Below are 11,486 nucleotides of genomic sequence, written 5' to 3'. Positions count from 1 at the left end.
CTATGAATTTTCTTAGAAAATAGCTTACAGCCAATTTAGATCCGATGTGACCTTATAATCTAATCTGACCAGAGGCCGCCCAAGTACCCTTAAGGCGGCCTTTGTGGTCCACAATTTCTACGTTTACCCCGAGAGCTTTCGAGTTTTTCACATCTTTAGATGCACGATTAGCGATTGAAGTGATAATCCAATAAAAATAAGAAAGCCAATAATAAAAGTACCCAAAGTATTAACGGGTTAAACTCTTTGTGGTTCTACTGCCCTGGTAACAGCGCAATATTTATTTATACCTGTTTTATACGTATAAATATATAAAATAAAAATACGAAATATAAAAAAACGAAGGGTTCTACACCCTTTTTGGTTCGGCTCTGGCGGCACCACCGCCGCACCTATTTCTACCTTATAACAGCAGTGTTAAGTGCTGATGTGTTATGGTTTGAAGGGTGTCGTAAGGGAGACATACTTCTCCGAGGAGTTCCAGCTTAGTCCGTAGGTAGCGGCGCATCTGTGGCCGACCTCATGTAGGAATATCTAATCCTATCTGGGGTTGATTACAGATGTCCATAGGCGGCAGTAGCCACTTACCATCAGGTGGGCTGCATGCTCGTCTGCTACTCCTATATTATAAAAAGTATTGATCATCAAATGACACAACTAAACCAGCGATATTAAATAAAAGTAGGAAATAATAAATAGTTCAAAAATGACATAAATAATGTTATTATAGTTCCTTACTGAAGAACCAAATCCGGATGGAATCCTTCAGAAAGGGTACACAGAGAAACGTTTATCAAAGGGTTGCTTCAGTGCATTATGTATAGATCTCTCATTAGGCGTACTGTTGAACTGAACAAATATACTCCAGTAGGGTAGCCATATATTCTAAAATATAGCACTTTTGTGCGGACTAAGCGTTTTAGTAACTCATTCCTGCTGCAAACCGCCAAAGAATGGAACTCACTCCCGCCTTCGTTGTTTCCCGATACATATGATCTGGAATTATTCAAGACAAGAGTGAATAGGCTACTTCTAGGCAAGCGTGTTTTGTCCAAGGCTGCATCTTACTCAACATCAAGTAAGGTTGCAGTCAAACGAAAGTTTAGTGTATGATAAAAAAATAGCAGATTTATTTTTTGCATTTTCACGACTAATTGAAAGCAAAGTAGTATTTTTTCACGACTCAAACTTTCACGAGTAACATATATTAGTACTACGTTTTTAATAATTTGTTTGTGTAATGAATTTTAAGGCCTGAAAACGGTTGAAAATGAATAGAAAGATAGTAGTTTGACAAAATAGTCAGATTATTTTAGTCAATGTATTTATTACTAGACGACCCGCGTGGCAAATATTACTTGATTGCCCACGACTAATTTAATCTGATGCGCTTAAAAGCAATAAATTTTATTACGAAGATGAGAACTAAATAGTATTTTCGAAAAGTACTCCCCTGAGGGTCTAAACACCAGGATACTTGTACTATAAAAAAACACTACACACACTCAAACACTAAGCAAAATCTCATATTATTTATTTTATCCTACATTATCCGCAAGCCTGGACATACTACAAAAAGCCACCCTTCGTGGGCATATCCCTAATTGGTCCCATTGAGACCGAGAGACGTGACGGCGCGACGCACGGTGAATTTTTATCCCAACTCCTCTATACGTATGGCTACTCCACCGTTTTGTACACCTGAAGATTATGACATCACACAATAGTAAATAAAAGCGGCCAAGTACGACTGGGACTTGGATACAAGAGTAGTTAAAGGAAAATTGTGTTTTCAGTCAGATAAATAATGTGATGTTTGTACTATTATCGAATTGCCACTTTAATAGAAGAAATAAACTTTAATGTATACAAAACATGACACTACTCTTAAAAAGGTTAGTTAGTATAGTCCGCGCCAAACTGCTAGTCCGCTCTGAAGTTGTTGTGAGCAGATGTCTGCTGTGGCGACGCGAGTCATATCTATACTCAGAGCGGACTAGTAGTTTTACTATATCTGGACAACCGAGCTTAGCTCAGTTTTTTTAAACAACTTTTTCTAAAAATAAAACATATCTAGATCGATTTATCGCCCTCGAAACCCCTGCGGTCGACGATTGCAATATGTTTATAGCAGTCGCTAACGTTCAATAAATACATTATGTCTGTCCTGTTTACCGTCAGTCGTTGACTGTCATCGGCAACAGCCGCCACCGATTGTCGTCAGCGACTATCACTGCCCACCGCGCGGACTTTCGCTCATTAAATCTCGAACGGATTAAAAAATTAGTAAGTGTTTAAATATTTTTAAAGATTTATATTTTTTACCCATGACGGAACGGAGACGGTATATGCGTTAAGAACTCATTTTGGCCGAAAAACAGTGATCCTGACAATCCAGTTTAAAACGCAAAGCACAAATCTGTTGCGCACGGCGCATATATGAACGTTGCGTTGAGTATATAAGGGTGAAAATCGACTAAAAACTTCCCTCGTGGGACAACAATATTACGCTTTATTCGTTTCTTTACAAAGAAAACTTCCATAAACTTTGCCAAGTAGGGATTCGATTTTTTTGCCCCTAGATATTTTTTCAAAGCGAAAGTTTCTTTGTCGGCCGAGATAAATACAATTACAGTAGATTTATTGTACATTAAATATTTCTGTGCTGTGTAATAATCTCTTAATTGCTTTGCAATATAATCTGGGTTCGATCCTTTCTATAATGAAGAAGTAGCAAACGAGCATGCGGTCCACCTGATGGTATAATCCGCCCCAAACTGCTAGTCCACTCTGATGTTGTTGCGAGCAGGTGTAGTCATACAATTTACTATGGCGACGCGATTCATTTCTATATTCAGAGCGGACTAGCAGTCTTACGTAGACTATTAGTGGCTATTGCCGCCTATGGACATCTGTAATCAACCCTAGAAAACGCTTGAAAATGAATATCTGAGGTCGGCCACATATACGCTGCTTCAGGCGTAGGTACTCCTCGGAATTATGTTTCCCTTCCTTGAAGCCAGAACACGGCAGCGCTTAACACTGCTATTACTACGTCACAACAGTTGTGTCGTTGGCGCCTTCGGAGTCGAACCACAAAGGACTCTACCACCTTGGAACTTACCGCCTTATTCATACTATAACTTGTGGCCAGCGCACAAATTATATGAATATCGAATAGCATTTGCTCAATCTATATTCTCTAGTAACGAATAGTGCTGAATATTCGGTTGATTGGCGATAAACTTCACGTAAACAAATTACCCGCTGATCGTGTTCAGAGATTGGGAGTTAATTAATAGTACGGTTCGGGCTTTCATAACAGTGATATGGTTTACTATGTCTTTATGTTCCACTGCTTGGCACGGGATCCCCACGATTGAAACATTTGAAGGATGATAGAAGTATATTTAATTAAGGAGGTATCTTTTTTTTCTTAACGAAGGGAAAACCTTCAAAAAGTACCCGACGACGTGGGAGCGACGCCGGGTTATGTGGGATTTTTACTAGCCTAAAAGCCTCCCGGTGGCCGTCCTCGACGCTTGTTGAACTCCGGGTTCTACGACGGAACGCAACCGGAGTCCTCCAAGCGCGATGCCCCGATCGGGATCTGCCCTGGGGGAGTAGTTCTCGCTCCTCCCATAGCATCTGGTGTTCACGACGGTATGTGACCGCCGTCCTTTCCGGGAACGCTTACCGGACGGTTCGAGCTCCCACTCTTGCCGCCCGCAAGACCGGAAGCTCCCTTTTAGTCGTCTCTTACGACAGGCAGGGGATACCGTAGCCCTATTCTAGTCCCGGAACTACAGGGACTAACCTGAGTAGGTACCTACCACCGTCACATCTATTTGGATTATGAAACAGTTTTTCCGGTTCAGTGGAAGACTGTGGATGAGTGGCTGATCTACATATGGTGTGAGTTGCAATCTTAATCTTCAGGGAATGCATCTGTTGCCAACCTCAGGTAGGAATCTAATCTTATCAGATGTTCATGGGCGGCAGTAGGCACTCACCATGAGTGGACTTAATGTTAGTTTAGTATCCCTATATTATTAATAAAACTATGTGCTATAAACCATCCTAATGATACCCGATCTGTAACATTTTGTTTTAACTTGTTCGTAATAAGCACATAAATAAGAAAGTACGAATTTGTCTTAATCCAAAAGATATCTGACATATTTTCCCGAAAAATCTTCAAGAAGTGATTCACAACACAAGTTTGGCGAAGAAATAAACCGTGATAAATAGCACCAACTTATAACAAGGTAACTTACTTTGAGGATCAGCTTGGAATGACTAACACTTGTTTATGCGTTAAAATTGATAACAACAGTGATGTGTTGTGTTGAGATTTTTGTTACATATTTATTGTTGTAAGATGTTTATTTCAAGTTATATAATGATTCTCAACTTTAAAGGTGGTAGAACTAAAAACAGCGGTGTTAAGCGCTGTTGTGTTCTGGTTTGAAGGATATGGTAAGGGAGACATACATTTGCGAGGCGTTCCGACTTTGTTCTCAAGGGTGGCAGCGCATCTGTGGCTAACATCAGGTACGAATATAATGTTATCTGGGATTGATTACAGATGTCCATTGGCAGTAGAAGCCACGTACATTACCAGGCGGAAATCTTCAAGTAATAAACCGTGATAAATAGCACCAACTTATAACAAGGTAACTTACTGTGAGGGATCAGCGTGGAGAGGACTTGTTTGTGCGTAAAAAAAAATTTTTGTAAGAGACTGAATGTATGTATGTATGTTTATTTGAATTTATATTCTCAAAATTTTTGACCTGGTAAAGTTAGTGTGGTTGAAACTCGTCTTTTCATTCCGGGGCTCCGAGGTTCGAATCCCTGGCACGCACAAAGTTACTTGCATTGGGTGTACTAGTAATGATTAAATCACTTGTTTAACGGTAAAGGAAACCCAGCGTCAGGAAACCCCGTGTAGATTAAGTGTAAGAATTCTGACTTTATTTCCAGAGTTTTTTAAAAAAAGTCCTGAAAGATTTGTATCTACTTCGCATTCCGCCAGCGCGATGAACTATTCCCTAAAATCCCTTTCACCGTGAGAGGAGACTCGTGCGCCCCAGTGGGAAAGTAATGGGTTAAAAAAAAACATCACATTACACATACAACACTTCATGAAAACAAATTAAAACGCGCTAATTCAATACCGCACGTTTTGTAGATTTATACAATAACTTTGAAATAACTAATTTCAATGTTTTGTTTAAATCTCTCTTAAATATAAAATTCGATGTTTCAACAACAAGCATCGCTTTGTTACCATTAAATTGTGAATTGTTTCAAATAGTAAAACTAATTTAGCCTACAGCCTATTTTTTGCAATTGTATTCGACGTCATATTGAGTTCATGTACAATAAAATTTTAGTTTCGTTTTGTGATCGTTTTGTGATTGTATCTGCATTTTTTATGTTTTGTTTATTAGAATACCAATATTCACGATATTAAAACTTTTAAAATGTTTGTCTGTGTCTCTTTTTACCCGACTGCCAAGGAAGGGTTATGTTTTTCGCGCGTATCTTGTATGTTTGTCTTTCTTTATTTGATCCGATCTAACAAACGGCTGGATGAATTTCAACAGTTAAAGTGTCATTATATTTGTCTCAATGACCCGAGTGTCCTTAGATAGGTGTTAGTAAAAAAAAATCAAAATGGCGGATTTTTGGCGCGAAATAGTAACACATTTAAAAAAAAAAAGTTAACCGAACCTATCGAGTAGGGTATCAAATGGAAGGAAATTAAACGGAGATTATAAAAATATATTTGTATATATATAAAACAGTAAGGTGACTGACTGATTGATTAACTAAATGACTTTTTCATTTTTCAGAAATCAACGTACAGCCTAAACCAAGGACCTTACAGTTCTGAAATTTTGCACACAGGTTCTCTATATAGCTTGAATAAGTACTAAGAAAGGCCTTTTCGAAATTCTACCCTTAAGAGGGTAAAAAAGGGGAAAACAGTTTTTTTGAAATCCTTCAATTTTGAAGCAACTACTGTAAAATTTTGTATTTGGCTTTCTGGATAGGACAAAGACGCACTTATTTATCCCCCTCTGAAAAATCAACCCCGTAGAGGGTAAAATAAGGGTTAAAAGTTCATTTGAACAGTCGTCGATTTTGAAGCAAACACTATGACATTTTGTATCAGGCTTGTTGGATAAAAATAATGAAATGCTACCTCTAACGAGGTAAAATAATGACCGAAACTTTGATTTACTAAAGTTATATATTTTATAGATCGTAAATGGTGAATTTTTTCGCGAAATAGTAACACGTTTTAAAAAAGTTAACCAAAATTATCGAGTAGGGTGTCAAAATAAAGGAAATTAAGAGGAGATTACACATACATTATATAATATATCTTATATATAAAATTCTCGTGTTAGTTACCGTACTCCTCCGAAAAGGCTTCACCGATTTTCAACAAATTTTATATGCATATTCAGTAGATCTGAGAATCGGCCACTATCTATTTTTTTTTACACCTAAGTGATAAGGGTTGTTCATCCTTAATATTTTTTTATTTATATGGCAACACAACGTTTGCCGGGTCAGCTAGTACATATATACTCGTATATACACATCGAGATGACTGTCTAACCAAATGAGTGAGTTGCTGTGCCAGAGATCAACGCAAAGGGAAACCGCTGAACTTAAGCGTGCTGGAATTTTACACATAGGTTCTTTATATAGCGTAAATGAACACTACGAGGATAAAATAGGATAATATTGTTCATAACATCTTTTGTTTTTGAAGCAGACACCTAACAACATCAGCTCCGCTCACAATACCTGTACTCCACACGGCTCAAACCATCATACCCAATTCTGAACCTATATAACTTATTTTTCCCCTGTTGTGCACTTGGCTTTGGCCCGTACACAACAGTAGATATACCAACAATTTTGTTGCGAAAAATAAAGACATAAATAATAATAATAATAATAATAAAGCCATTTATTTCCCATCACCTAAGAGTTACATGTATGTTTAAATGTTGAAAAAGTAATATATGTATATATATTTTTCTTATTATTTTTTGTACGTTAAAGTTATACACTATGAATGTCAGGTTTTTCTCCATTTTTATTTGTCTTGTTCGTTTGGTTTCTTATCGTTGATAGGAACCCCTATGTGGGTATAGGCCTCCTCCAGTATTTTCCATCTTTCTCTATCTTTAGCTTTTTTCATCCACTCCTTTCCCGCTACTGCCACGACGTCGTCACTCCATCTCTTTAAAGGTCGTCCTCTTGCTCTTTTTCCGCTAGGTCCTTTCCATCTCGTCACTTCTATTGTCCATCTCCTGTCACCGTATCGTGCAACATGGCCAGCCCATTGCCATTTTAACATTAGACTTTGGTGTAAGACGTCAATAAGATTGGTCTTATTTCGTATTACATTACTCTTTATTTTGTGTATTTTTCTTATTTTCAATAAACTTCTCTCCATAGCTTTCTGGCAACTGACCAGTTTCGTTTTTATTTTGTTACTATAGGTCCTCGTCTGGCAAGCATACGTGAGAGTCGGTAGAATGCATGTATCCATCACTACTCTTTTTAGTTGGAGAGAATAGTCACCTTTCATAACCTCTTTGAGTGACCAATATTTTTTCCAGCTCATTTTTACTCGGCGTTCAACCTCTTCTTCTTCATTTTTGTCTTCAAATGATATTTCTTTTCCAGTTTACTTCCAATTTTTAAAGCTTCATTTGGGATACCATCTGGTCCTGGGCTTTTTTCTGATTTAAGTTTTTTAATATGCATTTCTACCTCCGTTGTATCCACTTCGGGGAGCTCTTCTTTAGTATTGCTATATTTTCTCGGTTGTTTGTTTTTACTTGTACAGGTTTCAACAGTTTTGTATAGTTCTTTATAAAAATCAGTGGCACAGTCTATAATATCTTTCCTCGTATTTGTTGTTGTGATTCTTGTTTTTAAATTTTGTATCCAATTTTTATGTGTACTAAGTTGTTTATATGCTCGTTTCGTGCTCCTGTATTGTGTTAGGGTAGTTTCTATTATCTGTTTTCTATAGTCTGCGTAATTTTGTTTTATAGCCTTCTTCGTTCTTTTGAATAGCCTACATAACTCTTCCTTCATTTCTTTAGTTTTGTGTCTTGTTTTTAGGAGTTCCGAGCGTCTTTCTATTAGTTCTATTGTTGATTTTTTTAGAATTTTGTTTGAGTTTATTGGGTTTCTTTTTTTGGGTTTGATTAATATACAATTTTTGATGATGTGTTCTATTTTATTATATAAGGTCTGGACTCCCTCGTCGTTATCTAAAGTTTCCAATTCTTTCATGCAGTTTCTTAATTTTTCGGTGTATTCTGTTATTTCTTCTTCTGTTTTAAATGCATTTGTAGATGGTTTGAACGAAGTCCTGCATTTCTTACAGTTTTCTAAAACATATGTGGCTCTAACCAGTCGGTGATCTGAACTAAACCCTAAGCCGTGCAACACTTCTACGTTTCTTATTCTTTTGGGCTGGTTTGATAAGATGTAGTCGACTTCATTCTTAGTTCTTTCGTTCGGTGAAACCCAGGTCCATTTCCGATTTTTCCTCATTTTAAAGTACGTATTCATGATAGATAATTTATGTTCAAAAGCAAAATCTATGAGCTTCTCTCCTCTTTCATTCCGTTTTCCATAGCCAAATTTTCCTAGGATCTTGTCCTCATTTGTTTTTGCTGGACCCACTTTGGCATTAAAATCTCCAATAACTAGTACGTTTACCCCGGCCTGTCTTTGCACTTTTTGTAGGGTATCGTAAAATTTATCAATTTCTTCTTTAGAAGCTTTTTCAGTTGGCGCATATACTTGAATTATTGATATTATCTTTTTGTCGAACTGTAATTGAAGAAGCGCAACTCTTTCTGACACGCCCAAAAAGTTTATTATGTTATTTTTGTATTCCTTTTTTATCAGAAAGCCTACTCCGTGAAGACCGGGCGTTTCTCCTTTGAAGCAAAATATGTAATCGTCATGTTCTTCGATGCTACTGCCCATTCGTCTAACTTCTGCTAAGCCTATTATATCAATTTTTATTTTTTCTAGCGAATACATGAGTTCTATGTATCTTCTTGTGGATGCTAGTGATCTGACATTGAATGTTCCAATATGTAGTAGTTTTTGAGATATTTTTTTATTTATTCCTGGAGGGTTTTGGTCTCTCTCCCCCACGGGGACCAGCCGGCTTGGGGGGCTATTTTTCTTAGTTGTTTGTTGTATATTTATATTGTGTTCGTTTCGGGTCCGGTTTCGCGTGTTTGTTGATTGCTATGAATTCGTCTTTTCTTTTACTGAATTGGATCTTGCGCGTGCCATGTACTCGTATGCATTGGTTATATTAACTTTCTTCGCTGCTACGTACTGTGGTTTTTCTGACTGTGGTGTGCTGGGGCTGGGTGAAGAAGACGGGTCCCTTTTTCTTTTTTCTCGATTGGCGTCACTTTGCTTTTTGACTATCAGTTTATCTACTTTCAAGTAAGCTATATTTCCCTTCTTGCGCTCTTCTTCAAGCTTTGGTTGTAATGCTTTGCGGGCTTCTAATATTTCCTTCGTGTAGTCTTCCTTCACATATATGCCTTGAGGTAATTTATGTTTAGATTTTAGTATTTCAGTTTTCCTCCAGTACGAACCGAGTGTAATTAGAATAGGCCGAGGCGCGTTTTTTATTTTTCCAATTCTGTAGGCGTTTGTAATTTCGTGTTCTTGCAGGTTTAATTCAAGGTAAGAGTTAATTTTTTCAGTCATACTTTTCACCAAACTCAGCTCTTGCTTATCTTCTACTATCCCAAAAAGAAGTATATTATTTTTCTTTTTTCCCATTTCTAAACCCTTAACTTTCTCTTTAAGTTCTTTAACTTCATTTTTAAGTTGTTTGTTTTCTTCGTATAATCTTTCAAATCGTTCATCCATTTGTTGTACCACGTTTTTAGTTACCGATTCCGTAATAGCTTTAGTCTGTTGTTGAATTTGCTCTTGAATTTTTTCGAATAGTATTTGAGTTTGGTTGTCCATTTTTTTTTTTTTTCACTTGTATTTTATTTGATCTGGCAACACTGTTATTTAGTAGTTTTTAAATTCTTCTCGTTGCAACATTAGCTAATGTCAAACTTCACTCTGTATTTTTAAGGTTAATATTCTTCTTATAAATACACTTCTTCGGTATTGATTTTGTGTAACTCCAAGTAATTTAAGTTTTTAATGTCTTGCACTGTGATATTAGCACGTTTTTCACTGGTTATTGTTGAGTTATTTCACAATAGTGGATATTGTTATTAGAGCGAGTGACAGTACGTCTAGTTACTTCGACACCTCGACCGGAAACCTTTTTAACTTATACTATACTACAAGTTAAAAAGCTTACTTTTCTATTCCATAGTATTGGATAAGGGTTAAAAATGTAAATAACCAGTACCTTTGATACCAGTAAAGTCATAGTAGAGTATCGTCAAGGCTTCACCAAACTGTGGTTCACAGACTTAGCCCAGTAGGGATAACTACATTTATAACGTCATTATTTAAAAAGAGTCACATAACTAATTTCTAACAAACTCAGAAATGATATACAAAAGCTCGTATGAGTAAAGTCGCGGACAGACATAAGTCCACAACAAACACTGAAAACCGGTCCCTCGTAAACTCCTGGAATTATAAATAAAAAACATACCCTTTTGGAGGCAAATTCGCACGTGAACCAACGGGGCATAAAGCCCAAATGCCACACAGGAAGTGGCTGAAACGTTGTGAAATTCCTACCTGAATCAGACCTACAGTTTTCATCTGAAACCAACTTTTAACGGAGCCGACGATTAATTTGTTGACAGTTGTTTAATTTTAAATGGAGATGCATTTTTGAAATGGAAGTTGAGAGATAGTTTGCTGGTCATATGTTTTATATTATAGATGCCTACGGACAGTACGAAATATCAAGACATAACAGCTTTACACTGCTGATATAAAGCACAAATAGGTTTCCAGGATGGTGTGTGGTATTGGCACTTTAACGATGTAACTTTTATATTTATAAAAGTGGAATATTTATGTAGTATACCTATAGTTGTTTACAGGATTTACGTATGGTATATGGTATTGGCACTTTAAAGATGTAAATGTTATATTTATAAAAGTGGAAATGATTTTAATTTTTTCAAGCCTTATACAAGAAGCTATACAAATGAAAGCCTCGCCTTCAATTTGCTGTACTTTAATGCCTTCAAAGTCCCTTCAATCTTCCACATTCCTCTGAAACTTTGCATAAAATGTCAAATAAAATTATATGCTGCTCTCAGAACGGTTATCTAATAAACCCGGAGTGGATTTCCTTTATGCGAGTATCAATCCAGACCCCTAAATTCAATTATTTATTTTTATTTGACTACATTCAGTTTTATAGCGCATTTCGTAAGAACACGTGACTCTTACTTTACCAAAAAGTTTTAAGGATT

General features: G+C 36.7%; 1 protein-coding gene across 1 annotated transcript; it reads right to left on the bottom strand.

Annotated features, from left to right (window-relative positions):
- Nucleotides 1-7,659: 7,659 nt before the first annotated feature.
- Nucleotides 7,660-8,601, bottom strand: LOC140745155 (uncharacterized). The gene has a single exon (XM_073076926.1). The coding sequence runs from the start codon at nucleotides 8,599-8,601 to the stop codon at nucleotides 7,660-7,662; it is 942 nt and encodes a 313-aa protein (XP_072933027.1).
- Nucleotides 8,602-11,486: the final 2,885 nt, after the last annotated feature.

This window comes from Epargyreus clarus, unplaced genomic scaffold (genome assembly GCF_041222505.1).
Source record: "Epargyreus clarus isolate Ecla_fem2 unplaced genomic scaffold, WU_Ecla_fem_2.2 ptg000009l, whole genome shotgun sequence".
NCBI classification, from domain to species: domain Eukaryota; kingdom Metazoa; phylum Arthropoda; class Insecta; order Lepidoptera; family Hesperiidae; genus Epargyreus; species Epargyreus clarus.
The sequence above is the reverse complement of the archived record's forward strand: the minus strand, read 5'-3'. Positions and strand labels throughout refer to the sequence as shown.

Bases quoted from the DNA above. Each gene is read 5' to 3' on its own strand.
- LOC140745155 (XM_073076926.1), bottom strand. From the start codon at position 8,601: ATGAGGAAAAATCGGAAATGGACCTGGGTTTCACCGAACGAAAGAACT.